At 39.9% G+C, this 20,785-nt stretch overlaps 1 protein-coding gene across 1 annotated transcript in view; it reads left to right on the forward strand.

Moving 5' to 3' along the window:
• LOC134530861 (uncharacterized) overlaps positions 1-20,470 on the forward strand; it is a 75,495-nt gene extending 55,025 nt beyond the window's left edge. Inside the window, exons 4-5 of the mRNA XM_063366124.1 lie at positions 449-668; positions 20,138-20,470. Of these exons, the coding sequence (XP_063222194.1) occupies positions 449-668; positions 20,138-20,382 (465 nt within the window). The 3' untranslated portion in view covers positions 20,383-20,470. The remainder of the gene's footprint in view (positions 1-448; positions 669-20,137) is intronic.
• The last annotated feature ends 315 nt before the right edge of the window (positions 20,471-20,785 follow it).

Below are 20,785 nucleotides of genomic sequence, written 5' to 3' on the forward strand. Positions count from 1 at the left end.
CCGTTACGTTATGTCCCGTTACGCTGTGTCCAGTTACGCGTTGTCCCGTTACGCTCATCCAAGATGGCGGCCGTAACGTCACAATGTAAACAATCTTCAATCCTCGCCCCGGACCCGTGTCCCAGGAAATACATTCCTTTACTACTCCTAAGTTTTAAGGTACAAACTAATTTAAGATAGACATAGCATTTATTATAAATCCTGTCATTAGCCAGATCTCGGGACGAACGGAATCCGGATTAGCGAAACTATACTGCAATTTTTTTAAAGATGATGTTCAAGGTAACAAACATTTTTGAAAAAATTTACAAATATCCATATATATTTTTTGTGTTCAGAGTTGTTCGTGAATTTAAGGTCAAAAATTGGTTCCAGAAGTATTGCAGTGACAGTAAACAGATTGCAATATGGCACAGCGTGTGAAAGCCCCTTGATGCGGTGGACGCAGGGCAGCGGACCGCCCACGCAGATGTACGTGTCGGCGCACGACGCGGGCGCCTACTACGTCTTCGACGCGGCTTCCTCCGGCTTCGTGCTGGAGCGGCAGGAGGTGCGGCGCGGCGTGCTGCAGCGACCGGCCTTCCCGGCCAGGGTGGAGCTGGCCGCGCCCCGCGGACACCCGGAGCTGTTCGCCGCCAGGGGCTCCCACGGCCTCTGGGCCCAGCCGGGTGAGTGTCTCTCTGGCTCCCTGGTTTCTGGGCCCAGCGAGGCGAGTGTCTCTGGCTCCCTGGTTTCTGGTCACAGCCCGGTTATTGCCTTCCTGCCATCATGGTTACTAGGCCCACCCGGGTGAGTGTCTCTCTGGCTCCCCGGTTTCTGGGCCCAGCGAGGCGAGTGTCTCTGGCTCCCTGGTTTCTGGTCACAGCCCGGTTATTGCCTTCCTGCCATCATGGGTTCTAGGCCCAGCCGGGTGAGTGTCTCTCTGGCTCCCTGGTTTCTGGGCCAAGCGAGGCGAGTGTCTCTGGCTCCCTGGTTTCTGGTCACAGCCAAGTAAATGCCTTCTTCCCTACACGTTGTCAGGGCCCAGCTAAATGTCTCTCTGGCCACCTGGTTTCTGGGCCCAGCCCGGTAAACAGATTCTTGCCTTCATGATTTCAGGGCCCAGCCAGTTAGTGTCTCTCTGGCTCCCTGGTTTCTGGTTCCAGCCAAGTAAATGCCTTCTTCCCTACATGTTGTCAGTGCCCAGCTGAGTGAGTGTCTCTCTGGCCAACAGGTTTCTGGGCCCAGCCCGGTAAACAGCTTCTTGCCTTCATGATTTCAGGGCCCAGCCAGTGAGTGTCTCTCTGGCTCCCTGGTTTCTGGGCCCAGCCCGGTAAATGCCTTCCTGCTTTCATGGTTTCAGTGTCAAGCCAGGTGAGTGCCCTTCGTTTTCCCTCGTCACGATGGCCACTTGTTATAGAATGTCACATCATGTATGGTTATCTATATAGGATGCCTAAGGATGGTATAAAGAGTTACAATATCTTTGAATTTAGAGATTATGTGTAATGCAAATTAATTTGCACGATGTTACGTAATGAATAAAAGGCATTTTAAGCATATTTTTATACTACTCGTATGATTAATTTTGCCGTGTTTTTGGTTAGAACTAACGACTACAATCGAGCAAATCAAATCAGATATTAAATGTTTAATTTTAAATTTTTTTTAGAATGAGTCCTTTAAGTAAGTGTTTTAATATTTTTAATATATTGCTTAAGGGGGCCTATAATATGGCATAAGTGTGATACTAAATTATCTGGTGATTGAAACAGTGCATTCTATTGGGTAACAAACGAAACAGTTTGGCGGTAGTATACTCTAACAGGCGACAAGATAATCAAAATGCCGGCACCTAATATTGCTGCTATGACATCACACTGGCGGCTGTCATATAGTCTTGGTAGAAATTGTGGGTTCAGTTGTCGAAGAGACTATATGTGTGTGTATTTGTATACATTGAAGATCAAACAAATTACTTCCAAAATCCTTTACAAGAATTTTTTGTAGGAAAATATTAATTTATTTTTGACGTGACAACGTCTAATAAATCGATGAACGCCGGTTGCACGCACGAAAAAGTGTCCCGTAACGCACATTGTCCCACTTCGTTATGTCCCGTTACGCTCATTGTACGCTTGCGCCGCATCTATCTCTCTTCCACTCGATTGGAACAACCATCGATTTGACTTTTCAATCATGTTTTCGTAGTTTAAATTATAAATATTATGTAATTTAACGATCGTCCACCGATTTTCAGTACAATCGGTACGGTTATTTAAAAGTAATGTTGAATTTTCAAATACGTTTTTGTACGAACAATGGTGTTTTACAGTTACTCATAATAATTCAAATTACACCCGGGATATTTTGCACAATGTTTTAAAACATATTGTAACACATTATAAATAAATTTGGTGTATTTGGGATGCGTATTTGTTATTAAATCGTATTATAAAAACGAAATAATATTATTCCCTTATGGTGCTACTATCTATGGTGACGGACGCGAACCGAACGAATCGAGCTATCTATCCACGACACGTAAACTGTTCCGTCGACTGTTTATAAAGTGAAGTGAAAAGTTAATGTGGTTTTCATTGCTTATTACAACAGCAATTTCGGCAATAAAGGTTAATTATTCTTGCATTTTAAAAATCAGATTACTAGTATAATTTCAAGTATTTATTCTTTAATTATTAAAATAAATTAGCATCTGTCGGTGAGTGCAGTAATAATAGGTCAAGTTACAATTGACTAAAAAATTGTGGTGATTCATATAATTGATGATAGATATTTGTTTACAATTTATTTATATGAAAACTTGTTCATAATTATATTTAAACTTTATAGCTAAACGCCAGTTTTTAAAATTAACTACAGGTCATCTACACGTGAACTGTTTCGTCGACTGTTTATAAAGTGAAGTGAAAAAATGTGGTTTTCATTGCTTATTACAACAACAATTTCGGCAATAAAGGTTCACTATTGTTGCATTTTAAAAATCTGATTATTAGTATAATTTCAAGTATGTATTCCTTTATTATTAAAATTAAATGATTTAATTTTATTCATAAAAGTATGTAATCATTTCATCAATGTTTTGTTATGACTTTGTCACGTTAAACTATCGTCCGTAAACCGACTTTACAGACAACCAATTTTTAAAAATTTATTTTTTATACTTTAACAAATTATCCTCGTCTGGTATGAAACAAGAACACAGAATGAACTCTTATGTTATTTTAAAAATAATTTGGTTTCGTGAGGATCGATCAAAGAACTCCGTATCCATTCTGTGTGGTTTTTAAATTTAATTATTTAAAGATTTGTACTAATTAGAATTTTAATTATTCAATTGGTTACGTTGGATCTAAACTAAAGATTCTTAACTAGGTGATGCACATTTTAAACAAATTTGATTAAATCTTAAATGGCGACTGCATAATTATAATCTGGTCTGGCGGGATGTTACAGGATCCAAAATTATGGGGTCTGGAACGTTCTAGATTCATATATGTATATGTATAGTTTGAAGGTATAAATGTAATTTTGGTGTCAAATTTCAGACGAGGGATCAAGTTTTGCTTGAAGTGTCTAATTCAGGTTAGAGATCAAGGTTTGGGGGTTATGTTAAGACCTCTATAATCTAAGATGGCTGATCTCAAGCTCTGATCATTGACCCGGACCTCCCACCTTACCCACCACCCTGTCCCAAAACCGACATAAGTACACTACTCAATGTTAAAAGTTGTGGCCGGCAAACTCACGTTGTTATTTGTTGACAGTATAGAATGTTGATTGTACCCTTTAAAATCCATCGTCATTGGCTAACGGGGTATTTTACACGCCCTGGAAGAAATAAAAGCAAATGATAAACATCTTAAAAACATCTGACCAAATTATGTGTAACCCGGAAAGAAGGTGCAATAGACAGCACCTAAAAAAGACATGACATCAATTTGATTTTACACCACATTTTGGAATCTTTCCAGACACCACAAATAAATTCTTTTTTGTAGTTTCCAGGTTTTTTTTTTTTTTTTTACAAAATAAGCATACTAATATTTTGGTCTGAAGTCCAATACAAGTTTAGGGGCGATAATATTTGTGATTATTGTTAGCTTCCACGCAAAAAAAAATTTTCGCCTTTTGTTGAATTCACATCACTTAACGTTTTATTACTAGCTCAGTCACTCAGGCAAATCCAGTTAACTTTGGTCCGATCATCAAACGTTTGTATAAACATAGTCTACTCCGCTGCTAAATATAGGTACACGTTAAATTATCGTGCTTTCTACTTATTAGCAAATAATACTACCACATAATGGACGTCAATATCCAAAAGAAAATGCAACATTTTTTTGTCATTTGTGGAATAAAGTGTTATAAAGCGCACGTTTCTGTTTCATGTTACTTCCAAACAGATTTTATCTTTTTTGAGACTGTAGTTTTAATAATTATTAGAAAGGAAATTATCTGTTTAGAGTAGCTGAGTATTTATTATATTATAAGACTATTAAATATTTTGTAACAACCTATTTTGAAAATAACCATTCACATGTTTGTGATATATTATAGCGTTACCATTAATTATGGCTAACACACTTTCTTGCTAAACACTCATAGGCCAAATTCTTCTTAAAGTAGTATGAAGTAAATTGAGAACACGAGTTACAGACCAGGCAGTGTGTGCTTGGATAGTAGGCCTATTTTTATTTAGTAAAGGTATTTTTTATCATCTTCTGTTACTATACAGAATGTGGTAAAAATTTAGGGAGCCTCGCAACGGAAGATGTGAAAGTAATATATACTTGTGTAGAGAAGTTTGTAAAGATTTTTTATCATGAACAGTTTAAATGTCAGTGAAATCTGCTGGAATGTCTAAGGGATTATGGTGTGGTATCAGAAAGATTCAAACATTTTATAGATTGTAAAATGTAATCTGTAGATTACTCTAAATTGGTAATGCAACGTACATAGGGATTCGCAAACCATTTTTCAGGAAATTTGAATTAAAAATTGCTTCTTTGCGGAAAAAATTCCAAATAAATTGCATTCCATTTCAGAAAAATTGTCTGACAAAAACCTTCATTATAATTACATAGCTTACAAGTAGATATTACAAAAAGTTATTGAGATCTAAAAACCTGAAAATAAAGAAATTAATACGCTTATTTTTACTTACGGAAAAAAACTGATAACCGTTAGGAAATTAAATTTAAAAGAGATTTTAAAACTGCTCTATCATAATGAAACAGCTACCACGATAACAAACACGGTCGGTCAACCGAATGTGAACGTGATAGGTTACTCAGACATAGTAAAAAAAAATATCTCCTGTTATTAATTCAATGTATTTTCTCGCTTGACAACAATGAAAAATATTAACTGGAGTTTTAAATATGCAACATAAGGTTTAAAATGTAATTAAACTCTAGTAGCTACTGTTGAATATCTTTATGAAATTATTGTGTAAATTATTTCACCTGAACAGTTTTGATATGAATTTCCGACAGGAACATGTAGGCTATGTTTTTAATCTCGGGTTGGGTGTCACTTCGGGTGAGGATTTGACACCACCAAAACTCGTAAACTATGAAAGTTACAAAGTTGAATTAAATTTATCATAGTAGAGCAGACTTTTCTCGTGATTGTTATGTATTTAATCTCGGGTTGGGTGTCACTTCGGGTGAGGATTTGACACCACCAAAACTCGTAAACTATGATAGTTACAAAGTTGAATTAAATTTATCATAGTAGAGCAGACTTTTCTCGTGATTGTTATGTATGACTCATCGGGTTAATAATTACAGTGATGACGTAATGAGCGTTGGTAGGGAGCGTCGAATTAAAGTCAGTGAGAGCTGTGACGGCGAAGGTAATAAACCGATTGCGTGATTTGAACTTTAAGTGGCTCATGAGTGAGTATTGAGTGGTGCTAGTTGAGTAGAATATCTATAAAAATACTAACTTTGGTTTTGGAGCCATTAACCGCCAAATGCCTAACGAAAAGAGATTATGTTCGAGAAAAGAAAGAAAACAAGTGAAATCGCTCGAGTAGAAGCAATTAAATGTGCAAAAAGTAGCCTAGAGAAATGAGCCAGTGGGTCAAAGCGAGCACCCAAACGAGACGCGAAATTTTCGCTCGATCGAGCCTCAGCCGTTTTTTTTTTTTTTTTTTTGCTGTCGCAATTTTTGTTGTGTGGCCGCCCAGCCATCAAGAAAGACGTTATAGAATTTACGTAAAAAAATAAAGCAACATTCATTTTGTTAAATTAATTATTTTATTTATTTCATATGCAACATTCCAGTTCAGAAATGGAAATTCATTAATCAAACCCCCGGTGGCTGTAGTCCAAAATACAGCCAACCCAGAATTTTTATCCAAAACTCATAATATTTTGAAACTACAAAAGAGTTTAGTTTCAGTAATTAACATTTTTGAAGCTTTGTAACAATTTCTCTTAAAGGAATTTTAAAAAAAAATTGAATGATATTGGATTTTATGAATAAGAGATATGTACGGATTAGTACGGATAGTGTGTTTCGCCTACCATATAAATGTTACTATGAATTTTCAACCACATAGAGAAAAGGGAACAATTAGCAGTAGTATACGAATGGGGCTCCGGAAACAGGGTTCAGGGTATGGTGCCGGTGCCGGTGTCCGCCATCTTGGATTTGTGACGTCACGGCAGCAAAAATTCCTCAAAATTCCTCAAAAATGACTCAAAATGACTCAAAATTTCCCGTTTTAAGAAAAAATTTCCCGTTTTCGAGGGAAAAATTCCCGTTTCGAGGGAAAATTTCCCGATTTAGTCCTTAAAAATCCCAACGGCTAGAAATGTCCTGATAGAGGCTTAAGCATCCTTAACTCAAGCCTCAGTTAAGCCTCTATCAGGATGTGACCTTGACCTTTGACCTTGACCCCGACGGCCATCTTGGATCCACCATCTTGGATGACGTCATTTCGTTTTCTCGAACATTCCGGCATTGTGTTATCGGCCATTTTGAATTATGACGTCACCGTTGCAATTTCCGTTACGGCCGCCATCTTTAAATTTATTATCCTATTTTAATGAAAAAAATTTAAAAATTATAAAACAAATTAAATAATAAAATTTTTAATAAAATATTTAAAAAACAAACATTTACAACACGGAGCTCGGAGTCCTCGGTTCAAACCCGACGAGTGCAAAAAAATAAAAATGGCGACCGATCCTTCCCCCGCGGTGGCTGCAGGCATACTAACTCCCTCCACTTTTTTTTTCAAAGCATATATATATCGTCAGGTAGTATGACGTCATGTCCGCCATCTTGTCCTCGTCTGCTGGAAGCCATCATGAGTGTATCGTCGGCGAGAGTGCGCTGACGCCATGTTAGTTTAATTCTTATCCGCTAGAGTGCAGTAATCATTTATTATTGCTGTGACACCCGACATATTGTCATTTGGCCGCCATCTTGAAAATCCATAATTATTTAGCTAGAAATTCGGGGAAAATTCCAATATTCATAAACAAAAATTTGTAATGAATATACTGATTAAATCGGTGGATTCCTGTCCATGGTACGATCTAGGACGATGCAAAAAAAATTAAATATAACATCAATTTAACATAATAGTAACAGGTTCGAGGAATTAAACGCCACAAGTTCTTTTACAAACATAATATTTATTACATAATTTCTATTCTACTACAGAATCATTTGCGAAAGCCAGCAATCTTATAATCATTTAGTTCCGCAGCGGTGTGAAATGACTAATTCTTAGTTCCAATCGGTTTATACTAGACAGAGTCCAGCCAGAACCTTTACAGACATAGTCCACCTCTTCTTGACAGAGTTTCTGGATACCGTTTTTAACAGTTTGCTTCACATCGTTAGAACTGTAAATTACTGCAGCCGATGTCTTGAATGCACACTTCTTCACTTTGTCATCGAACGGATATGGCTTTCCATATATACAGTCCAACCACAAGTTATATTTCAAAGGTCCGTTTGTTGCTACATCATCAGTAAGCTGATTGATTATGTACTCTCTGATATCATCAAGAAAATTACAAATGTCTTTCGACTCACCTAACGTATTTAAATAATAGTAGTCCTTCAATGTTGCACGAAATGCAGACTGCGCCAAGTAGAAGCCATTATCGTTCACTTGTAATGCGCCGAACACAGTCTTAGGTTTATTTTCCTGTTCAGACGTCATACCAATCGGTTGCTGCACATCGGTTTTCTTGCTTGTACGCTCACGAGCCTTCAACCTAAACCGAGGAGTCGAAATTTCTGCAGGTAGTTCAGCAGTAGGCACACGGACTTCACCTTTACAGTTTTTCGCATGTCGTCGCAAATTATCAATTCGAGTAAACCATTCATGACACTCATCACATCGAAACTTCATGCGAGATGGATTCTTCGTGCATTTGCTCCGCTCATGTCTTCGTGCATCATGAGCAAATGCGAACGACGTATCACAGTAGCTGCAAGGATACCGTGGTAATGAAGACGAACCTTTCAGACCCGATCCAGATACTGACGTTGCAACAGTAGTACCATTTCCAGGCATTCTCTTATGCACATCGATGCATCGTTGTTGCGACGAAACCTTTACTTTCTGCCGCACAGCAGGACCTTTGCATGCCTTCATGTGCGTTTTCATATTATCTTTTCTGGCAAACTGCTTATGACATTTCTCACAAACAAACATTTTACGATATAGGTTCTTGGCACATTCGCTCCTCTCGTGCCGCCGAGCATTGCTGTTGTTTGAGAAAATCTTGTTGCAGTAACAGCACCGATGTTCGTTAGTTGTTGTCGATTCGGCATCCATTGAAGTCTCCATTGAGGTCGTATCGTCGATCGTCGTGGTTTCCTGCACATCCAGCTCAGTAGTCATTAAGCTATCTTCTGCTGGCGGTACCACGTCTGTTGAAGTCTCCTCCAGTGTTGACATCGACGTTGCCAACGGGATCTACTCCACCATCGTCGACGCTGACGTCATGGTTCCCGTAGACGATGGTACAACGTCCATCGAGTTCGGCGTTAAAGTCAGTAAAGATGCCATCGAGTTCTCAAGAACAGGTAATTACGCGACTTATGCACCAGATGAAATAATCTAGGTGATCCTTACACCGTCGACGACAGTAACAAACTAAGCATCCTGTTGTCTAGAGCTCGCTTATATATACATGCACCGTATGGAACAATACGCTAGTCAAATCAAGAACCATTTACAATAATACTAGAGTCAAAACAACATTAAAAATAGAAGGACCATCAACGAAAAGGCAGCACATTTGGAAGCACCGACAACGAAAAGGCAGCACATTTGGAAGCACCGACAACGAAAAGGCAGCACATTTGGAAGCACCGACAACGAAAAGGCAGCACATTTGGAAGCACCGACAACGAAAAAGCAGCACATTTGGAAGCACCGACTACGAAAAGGCAGCACATTTGGAACCACCGACTACGAAAAGGCAGCACATTTGGAAGCACCGACAACGAAAAGGCAGCACATTTGGAAGCACCGACAACGAAAAGGCAGCACATTTGGAAGCACCGACAACGAAAAGGCAGCACATTTGGAAGCACCGACTACGAAAAGGCAGCACATTTGGAAGCACCGACAACGAAAAGGCAGCACATTTGGAAGCACCGACAACGAAAAGGCAGCACATTTGGAAGCACCGACAACGAAAAGGCAGCACATTGGAAGCACCGAAAACGAAAAGGCAGCACATTTGGAAGCACCGACAACGAAAAGGCAGCACATTTGGAAGCACCGACTACGAAAAGGCAGCACATTTGGAAGCACCGTCATCGAAAAAGCAGCACATTTGGAAGCACCGACAACTAAAAGGCAGCACATTTGGAAGCACCGACAACGAAAAGGCAGCACATTTGGAAGCACCGACAACGAAAAGGCAGCACATTTGGAAGCACCGACTACGAAAAGGCAGCACATTTGGAAGCACCGTCATCGAAAAGGCAGCACATTTGGAAGCACCGACAACGAAAAGGCAGCACATTTGGAAGCACCGACAACGTAAAGGCAGCACATTTGGAAGCACCGACAACGAAAAGGCAGCACATTTGGAAGCACCGACTACGTAAAGGAAAACATTTGGAAGCACCGACAACGAAAAGGCAGCACATTTGGAAGCACCGACAACGAAAAGGCAGCACATTTGGAAGCACCGACAACGAAAAGGCAGCACATTTGGAAGCACCGACAACGAAAAGGCAGCACATTTGGAAGCACCGCCAACGAAAAGGCAGCACATTTTGGATGCATCATCGAATAAGGAAGCACATTTGGAAGCTCCATCAACTAAAAAAGGCAAAAAGGAAGCACAAGTTACGAGATCTAAGTCTTAGTAAGAAATCATAATACAAGAAATAAAAACATTACATTCTTATAATTTAAATTATTCATTTTATTGCTTTACATTATACAAATGCAAGTAAAACAAGTCAATATTGTATGTAGCCAGCATTCCTCAGTTCCTTGAGTATGAAGGATATTTCTTTGATGCACGAATAGTTTCCTGCACAAAGCGAACCATGTAGAAGTCTTAGCCGGTCAACCAATATGTTTGGATCTTTCCATGATGTGTAATCATTCTCTTCTACCACCATCTTCCTTGCACCTTTATAATAAATATTATGATCTCTGGTGTCTTCCGTTTTACCACCAACTTCAGGGTAACTTTCATGTTTGAGACGGTGATCATCACAAGCTTGATCAGATTTATTTAATATATCACTTCGTTTCCATCGTTTCGGTCTCAGGACACCGCCACATTCTTCGATCTTGGCAGCTTTAGGTGCTTCATCATAGTCTATGTATTTGTCAACAGCCTCAGAGTCACTGTAACAATCACCGTAGAAGGAATCGTCTTCACCCAATATACCGTAATAATTCGATGTTGATGCTGTGTAAGTCTCTTCATCGTCTTCATGCTTCCTTTTTAGGAGTCCATCATTTTTTACAAAGTAGGAAAGATCTACTTGAATTCGGCTGGAATATATTCTCACTTTTCACGTTAAGGATTCTTCCATTGTCTTCATTCTTCCGTAAATCATCAACCTTCTTCAATTTAAGTTCTTTGTCGAGATTGGAAGAGCCAAGAAAATTATTGTCGTAATGCAGATCACTCTTCCTTAGGCTAGTAGATTCATCGTTGTCCTCTAGCTTGTACGCAGGCTTGGCGCTACAAGTTCTGCCATGTCTTTTTAGGCTCTCTCTCCGCGTAAACGACTTGCTACATCGAACACAACTTATCATATTGCGCAGTGGATTTTTAACACAGTCATTCTTCTCGTGTTGTCTTTTATTCTTTCTCAAGATAAACTCTTTACTGCAAAACTTACACCTTTGTTCTTTTGATACAGCGTCAGATCCCAAATCGGAATTCATATTAGTTACTGAGACTAATGTCAGATACCAATTGAGTGTTTTAAATTAGATTCAATACTTAAATAGAAATTTTTTCATATTTCATCAGCGAGAATTAATATATCTCATGCAAAAGTACTTTATGCATGTAGTTCTGCTTTTCAAAGACAGATGTCGCCACATTTTAATTGGAGGTAAATAATATTTAGTTATTTTATGCGGGATGCGGGATGCTCACTAACGATCGCAAAAGAAGGATGGCTTCGTTAGACTCCAAGGAAAAGGAAGTTCGTCTTGCATGTTGGTGCTCCACAGATGTCTCATGGCGTAATATTAATTTGACTGAGTAATGATAGTTGTTAATTCCACCTGATAAAAATATTGCAAGTTTTGATTTAGTAGCATAAATTATCGAATTAAATGTAACTCCAAATAAAATGACATGTCTCATTAAAACAAAAAAAAAAAATCCATGCAGAGAGCGGTTTCTCAGAATAGTCAGAAACACTTAAAGAAACCACAGGAATGATTGCAAGAACACGGGAAAAACCATCAAAATATTGTCAAGAATAATCAGGAGCACACTGAGAAAACCACTATAATATTAACAATAATAATCGGATGCACACGGAGAAAACCATCATAATATTGACCAGATTAATCGGAAGCACACAGAGAAAACCACCACATGTTTTCTTTGATATCATAAAATTACAAAAAAAAATATTTAAAAATAAAAATAAATTAATAAAAATTTTAAAAAAATAAAAAAAATGCATAAACAGTTTCTGCTAGCTTGTAAACTTATCATTGTTGAGCAAAGATAGAGTTCTTGTACAAGCCAGAAATTTATGCATTTTTTTTATTTTTTTAAATTTTTTATTAATTTATTTTTATTTTTAAATATTTTTTCTTGTAATTTTATGATATCAAAGAAAACATGTGGTGGTTTTCTCTGTGTGCTTCTGATTAATCTGGTCAATATTATGATGGTTTTCTCCGTGTGCTTCCGATTATTATTGTTAATATTATAGTGGTTTTCTCAGTGTGTTCCTGATCATTCTTGACAATATTTTGATGGTTTTTCCCGTGTTCTTGCAATCATTCCTGTGGTTTCTTCAAGTGTTTCTGACTATTCTGAGAAACCGCTCTCTGCATGGATTTTTTTTTGTTTTAATTGGACATGTCATTTTATTTGGAGTTACATTTAATTCGATAATTTATGCTACTAAATCAAAATTTGCAATATTTTTATCAGGTGGAATTAACAACTATCATTACTCAGTCAAATTAATATTACGCCATGAGACATCTGTGGAGCACCAACATGCAAGACGAACTTCCTTTTCCTTGGAGTCTAACGAAGCCATCCTTCTTTTGCGATCGTTAGTGAGCATCCCGCATCCCGCATAAAATAACTAAATATTATTTACCTGCAAGTAACATGTGGCGACATCTGTTGTTGAAAAGCAGAACTACATGCATAAAGTACTTTTGCATGAGATATATTAATTCTCGCTGATGAAATATGAAAAAATTTCTATTTAAGTATTGAATCTAATTTAAAACACTCAATTGGTATCTGACATTAGTCTCAGTAACTAATATGAATTCCGATTTGGGATCTGACGCTGTATCGAAAGAACATAGGTGTAAGTTTTGCAGTAAAGAGTTTATCTTGAGAAAGAATAAAAGACAACACGAGAAGAATGACTGTGTTAAAAATCCACTGCGCAATATGATAAGTTGTGTTCGATGTAGCAATTCGTTTACGCGGAGAGAGAGCCTAAAAAGACATGGCAGAACTTGTAGCGCCAAGCCTGCGTACAAGCTAGAGGACAACGATGAATCTACTAGCCTAAGGAAGAGTGATCTGCATTACGACAATAATTTTCTTGGCTCTTCCGATCTCGACAAAGAACTTAAATTGAAGAAGGTTGATGATTTACGGAAGAATGAAGACAATGGAAGAATCCTTAACGTGAAAAGTGAGAATATATTCCAGCCGAATTCAAGTAGATCTTTCCTACTTTGTAAAAATGATGGACTCCTAAAAAGGAAGCATGAAGACGATGAAGACACTTACACATCATCAACATCGAATTATTACGGTAAATTGGGTGAAGACGATTCCTTCTACGGTGATTGTTACAGTGACTCTGAGGCTGTTGACAAAGACATAGACTATGATGAAGCACCTAAAGCTGCCAAGATCGAAGAATGTGGCGGTGTCCTGAGACCGAAACGATGGAAACGACGTGATATATTAAATAAATCTGATCAAGCTTGTGATGATCACCGTCTCAAACATGAAAGTTACCCTGAGGTTGGTGGTAAAACGGAAGACACCAGAGATCAAAATATTTTTTATAAAGGTGCAAGGAAGATGGTGGTAGAAGAGAATGATTACACATCATGGAAAGATCCAAACATATTGGTTGACCGGCTAAGACTTCTACATGGTTCGCTTTGTGCAGGAAACTATTCGTGCATCAAAGAAATATCCTTCATACTCAAGGAACTGAGGAATGCTGGCTACATACAATATTGACTTGTTTTACTTGCATTTGTATAATGTAAAGCAATAAAATAAATAATTTAAATTATAAGAATGTAATGTTTTTATTTCTTGTATTATGAATTCTTACTAAGACTTAGATCTCGTAACTTGTGCTTCCTTTTTGCCTTTTTTAGTTGATGGAGCTTCCAAATGTGCTTCCTTATTCGATGATGCATCCAAAATGTGCTGCCTTTTCGTTGGCGGTGCTTCCAAATGTGCTGCCTTTTCGTTGTCGGTGCTTCCAAATGTGCTGCCTTTTCGTTGTCGGTGCTTCCAAATGTGCTGCCTTTTCGTTGTCGGTGCTTCCAAATGTGCTGCCTTTTCGTTGTCGGTGCTTCCAAATGTGCTGCCTTTACGTAGTCGGTGCTTCCAAATGTGCTGCCTTTTCGTAGTCGGTGCTTCCAAATGTGCTGCCTTTTCGTAGTCGGTGCTTCCAAATGTGCTGCCTTTTCGTTGTCGGTGCTTCCAAATGTGCTGCCTTTTCGTTGTCGGTGCTTCCAAATGTGCTGCCTTTTCGTAGTCGGTGCTTCCAAATGTGCTGCCTTTTCGTTGTCGGTGCTTCCAAATGTGCTGCCTTTTCGTTGTCGGTGCTTCCAAATGTGCTGCCTTTTCGTAGTCGGTGCTTCCAAATGTGCTGCCTTTTCGTAGTCGGTGCTTCCAAATGTGCTGCCTTTTCGTTGTCGGTGCTTCCAAATGTGCTGCCTTTTCGTTGTCGGTGCTTCCAAATGTGCTGCCTTTTCGTAGTCGGTGCTTCCAAATGTGTTCCTTTTTCGTTGTCGGTGCTTCCAAATGTGCTGCCTTTACGTTGTCGGTGCTTCCAAATGTGCTGCCTTTTCGTTGTCGGTGCTTCCAAATGTGCTGCCTTTTCGATGACGGTGCTTCCAAATGTGCTGCCTTTTCGTAGTCGGTGCTTCCAAATGTGCTGCCTTTTCGTTGTCGGTGCTTCAGAATGTGCTGCCTTTTCGTTGTCGGTGCTTCCAAATGTGCTGCCTTTTAGTTGTCGGTGCTTCCAAATGTGCTGCCTTTTCGATAACGGTGCTTCCAAATGTGCTGCCTTTTCGTAGTCGGTGCTTCCAAATGTGCTGCCTTTTCGTTGTCGGTGCTTCCAAATGTGCTGCCTTTTCGTTTTCGGTGCTTCCAATGTGCTGCCTTTTCGTTGTCGGTGCTTCCAAATGTGCTGCCTTTTCGTTGTCGGTGCTTCCAAATGTGCTGCCTTTTCGTTGTCGGTGCTTCCAAATGTGCTGCCTTTTCGTAGTCGGTGCTTCCAAATGTGCTGCCTTTTCGTTGTCTGTGCTTCCAAATGTGCTGCCTTTTCGTTGTCGGTGCTTCCAAATGTGCTGCCTTTTCGTTGTCGGTGCTTCCAAATGCGCTGCCTTTTCGTAGTCGGTGGTTCCAAATGTGCTGCCTTTTCGTAGTCGGTGCTTCCAAATGTGCTGCCTTTTCGTTGTCGGTGCTTCCAAATGTGCTGCCTTTTCGTTGTCGGTGCTTCCAAATGTGCTGCCTTTTCGTTGTCGGTGCTTCCAAATGTGCTGCCTTTTCGTTGTCGGTGCTTCCAAATGTGCTGCCTTTTCGTTGTCGGTGCTTCCAAATGTGCTGCCTTTTCGTTGTCGGTGCTTCCAAATGTGCTGCCTTTTCGTTGATGGTCCTTCTATTTTTAATGTTGTTTTGACTCTAGTATTATTGTAAATGGTTCTTGATTTGACTAGCGTATTGTTCCATACGGTGCATGTATATATAAGCGAGCTCTAGACAACAGGATGCTTAGTTTGTTACTGTCGTCGACGGTGTAAGGATCACCTAGATTATTTCATCTGGTGCATAAGTCGCGTAATTACCTGTTCTTGAGAACTCGATGGCATCTTTACTGACTTTAACGCCGAACTCGATGGACGTTGTACCATCGTCTACGGGAACCATGACGTCAGCGTCGACGATGGTGGAGTAGATCCCGTTGGCAACGTCGATGTCAACACTGGAGGAGACTTCAACAGACGTGGTACCGCCAGCAGAAGATAGCTTAATGACTACTGAGCTGGATGTGCAGGAAACCACGACGATCGACGATACGACCTCAATGGAGACTTCAATGGATGCCGAATCGACAACAACTAACGAACATCGGTGCTGTTACTGCAACAAGATTTTCTCAAACAACAGCAATGCTCGGCGGCACGAGAGGAGCGAATGTGCCAAGAACCTATATCGTAAAATGTTTGTTTGTGAGAAATGTCATAAGCAGTTTGCCAGAAAAGATAATATGAAAACGCACATGAAGGCATGCAAAGGTCCTGCTGTGCGGCAGAAAGTAAAGGTTTCGTCGCAACAACGATGCATCGATGTGCATAAGAGAATGCCTGGAAATGGTACTACTGTTGCAACGTCAGTATCTGGATCGGGTCTGAAAGGTTCGTCTTCATTACCACGGTATCCTTGCAGCTACTGTGATACGTCGTTCGCATTTGCTCATGATGCACGAAGACATGAGCGGAGCAAATGCACGAAGAATCCATCTCGCATGAAGTTTCGATGTGATGAGTGTCATGAATGGTTTACTCGAATTGATAATTTGCGACGACATGCGAAAAACTGTAAAGGTGAAGTCCGTGTGCCTACTGCTGAACTACCTGCAGAAATTTCGACTCCTCGGTTTAGGTTGAAGGCTCGTGAGCGTACAAGCAAGAAAACCGATGTGCAGCAACCGATTGGTATGACGTCTGAACAGGAAAATAAACCTAAGACTGTGTTCGGCGCATTACAAGTGAACGATAATGGCTTCTACTTGGCGCAGTCTGCATTTCGTGCAACATTGAAGGACTACTATTATTTAAATACGTTAGGTGAGTCGAAAGACATTTGTAATTTTCTTGATGATATCAGAGAGTACATAATCAATCAGCTTACTGATGATGTAGCAACAAACGGACCTTTGAAATATAACTTGTGGTTGGACTGTATATATGGAAAGCCATATCCGTTCGATGACAAAGTGAAGAAGTGTGCATTCAAGACATCGGCTGCAGTAATTTACAGTTCTAACGATGTGAAGCAAACTGTTAAAAACGGTATCCAGAAACTCTGTCAAGAAGAGGTGGACTATGTCTGTAAAGGTTCTGGCTGGACTCTGTCTAGTATAAACCGATTGGAACTAAGAATTAGTCATTTCACACCGCTGCGGAACTAAATGATTATAAGATTGCTGGCTTTCGCAAATGATCCTGTAGTAGAATAGAAATTATGTAATAAATATTATGTTTGTAAAAGAACTTGTGGCGTTTAATTCCTCGAACCTGTTACTATTATGTTAAATTGATGTTATATTTAATTTTTTTTGCATCGTCCTAGATCGTACCATGGACAGGAATCCACCGATTTAATCAGTATATTCATTACAAATTTTTGTTTATGAATATTGGAATTTTCCCCGAATTTCTAGCTAAATAATTATGGATTTTCAAGATGGCGGCCAAATGACAATATGTCGGGTGTCACAGCAATAATAAATGATTACTGCACTCTAGCGGATAAGAATTAAACTAACATGGCGTCAGCGCACTCTCGCCGACGATACACTGATGATGGCTTCCAGCAGACGAGGACAAGATGGCGGACATGACGTCATACTACCTGACGATATATATGTGCTTTGAAAAAAAAAGTGGAGGGAGTTAGTATGCCTGCAGCCACCGCGGGGGAAGGATCGGTCGCCATTTTTATTTTTTTGCACTCGTCGGGTTTGAACCGAGGACTCCGAGCTCCGTGTTGTAAATGTTTGTTTTTTAAATATTTTATTAAAAATTTTATTATTTAATTTGTTTTATAATTTTTAATTTTTTTTCATTAAAATCGGATAATAAATTTAAAGATGGCGGCCATAACGGAAATTGCAACGGTGACGTCATAATTCAAAATGGCCGATAACACAATGCCGGAATGTTCGAGAAAACGAAATGACGTCATCCAAGATGGTGGATTCAAGATGGCCGTCGGGGTCAAGGTCAAAGGTCAAGGTCACATCCTGATAGAGGCTTAACTGAGGCTTGAGTTAAGGATGCTTAAGCCTCTATCAGGACATTTCTAGCCGTTGGGATTTTTAAGGACTAAATCGGGAAATTTTCCCTCGAAACGGGAATTTTTCCCTCGAAAACGGGATATTTTTTCTTAAAAGGGGAAATTTTGAGTCATTTTGAGTCATTTTTGAGGAATTTTGAGGAATTTTTGCTGCCGTGACGTCACAAATCCAAGATGGCGGACACCGGCACCGGCACCACACCCTGAACCCTGTTTCCGGAGCCCCATTCGTATACTACTATTAGCATAGAATATATACTGTACAAGATCTTGGCGACACTGAGTTCATTATTAACATAAAAATGGATTTCCAACTGCCCTTGACATTTCACTTCAGATCCTTCCGTATCGCAGTTGATGGAACGCCAGCCAACTTGCAAGACAGGAATTCCCATTTCGAATCCAGAGTGGGCGTTAAGATTAGTTAAGATTAGTTCATATGCCCCTTTTTGTTTACCAAAATTATTTTACAGGAATAACTGTTTTAGCATTGAAAGAGCGAATAAAAGTAAGGAACAAATGTCATTCTGGTTATTTTATAATATACAGTATCTAAGTTTGTTATTAGATAGATTTCGAAGAAGACTATCTATTTACCATGGTGCAACTCTGAAAATTCTTATATAGGTTTTTGTTTCTCTGTCCATAGACCCCAAAACCATCACGAACTCAAATGTTTATTATATATATATATATATATATATATATATATATATATATATATAACATTTTAATGGACATGATAACTGCCGTAAGTTTGAAAAAAAAAATACTTCCAAACTGATACATAAAATATAGCAATGTAAAATCTCGGTCTAAATAATTAATGTGCAAAATTCCACCAGAGGTAGAAATGGGGAAGGTTTTTTGAAAAACCGAAAAATCACATGACTCCCATAATATGACCAATATCCCAGCCGTTTAACATATTATAACTCGTAGGAAAAACATCAAAATATTTTGTCTAAATAGATACATTTTTGATACGACCAAACATAACTGCAAAGGGTGGAAAAAACGAGGGTTGGAGAACAAAACAAATTATTAACTCCCTTTGTAGGTACAATATAGAATCCGTTCAGATTGTTTGTAAATCGTTTAATTTTTATTTTAACGTTTATCGAAAAAAAGTTTTGATAAAACGAATCATTATCTCATCACTAGGAAACAGGTTTTTGGGACCAAACATCACCGGGACTCAGCAGTTGAAATCCCCCCCCAGAGAGGCCTCTGTCGTTTCTGGCGTTGCCTGCAGATTCAGCCCTTTCACCATTTCTGGTACCTGTTTCGGCTACTGAGAATGCCTGAGGCTGGGTTTCTCCCGGAAGAGTCCTCTTCAAAAACGCTATCGGTGCCACGAGGAGGCAGAGGATTGCAATAAGTGTCGAGTGATCAGATACCCTTTCCGTTGACGTGTGGGGTCATGTCTCGGATACTAGAGTTGGCAACAGCTCCAACACCTCAAGGGACAATCAACTTCTCTCTCATGATTAAGATCCACTCCCGACCAACAATCAGACAGACACGTTGAGAGACTTAATTTTATCCTATTGAAAAATAAATTGTATGAAAAAAATGGGGTGTGGCTGTGTCATGGACACAGCCGTATGTTGTGCGTGAATACGTGTACGCAACAGGTAATATTTTCTATACAAAATATAAAATACGCTATTTTTTTTTTAATTTTAACACCATATATATTCATTGAAACTATTTTACACCAATGTTTTTTATATGCAGTCGATAGATTTTGACGAGAGCTGACGATTGAAACTCAAACGAACGTCGTAGCTTCTCCGAGTCAAAAATTATACTAAATGGGAATCTCGATACGCAGCAAAATGACCTCAAAATGGCGGCGCTTCCACCTCCACCACGCGCGCTGCGTCACAGTCCTCACTTAGCGTAACGAATTTATTTTATCCTTTAGCTAGCCAGTGGCGTGATTAAATTTTGGATGGAGATGATAGATTTGTAGCTGCAAGACTAAACGGTATCCCCCCGATTGTTAACATTCGTTTTTTTTTTAATTGCCTCCCACTATGGAAGCAATTTTAAAGACGTGTTCACGTCAAAAATGGCGTTGTCCCATCGGCTGAGGTCCCCCCGCGGGCGCGTGTGCGCAGGCCGGCACCAGTACGTGGCCGTGCCGCGGCTGCACGACGAAGCGGGCCGCGGCGCGCCGTGGCGCACCTGGCGGCGCCTGCAGCTCGTGGGCGACTCCGAGCCGCGCTGGATGGCCTACCGCGGCCGCTGGGGCAACCCGCGCAGCGGCTGCCACCCTCTGGCGCGCCGCCTCTGCCGCTCCAGCGACGGGCCCACCGGCATCCCGCTCAAGAGGCCCAACTTCTCCTGCCCGCCGCCGCCCTAGGCCCGAGCAGTGCCGAACCCCGCGGTCGTCGAGTCGCAGGATACTGGCCGGTCACCTCAAGTTCAGTGGCGTAGCCGGGATTCGTGTATGGGGGGGTGTTAAGAAGCATGGCCCTCCCCGTATTAAAGCGGGTGGTCCGGGGGTCCTCCCCCGGGAAAATTTGAATTTTAAGGTGTAAAATAGTGCTATTTTAGCAGTTTTCGGTACTTAAATTTAAATATTGTATTGGCAAAATTTTTTATTAATTTTTAATATGAAATTTGTTTGAGTGATGAATAAGAATTTTTAATTAAAGATTTGGTGCTAAGATGGGGGGGGGGGGGGTTTGAACCCCTAACCCCCCCCCCCCTGGCTACGCCCCTGCTCAAGTTTAAGCGGGTGCTCCGTGGTTGAGTGGTCAGAT

Source organism: Bacillus rossius, chromosome 3, assembly GCF_032445375.1.
Source record: "Bacillus rossius redtenbacheri isolate Brsri chromosome 3, Brsri_v3, whole genome shotgun sequence".
NCBI lineage: Eukaryota > Metazoa > Arthropoda > Insecta > Phasmatodea > Bacillidae > Bacillus > Bacillus rossius.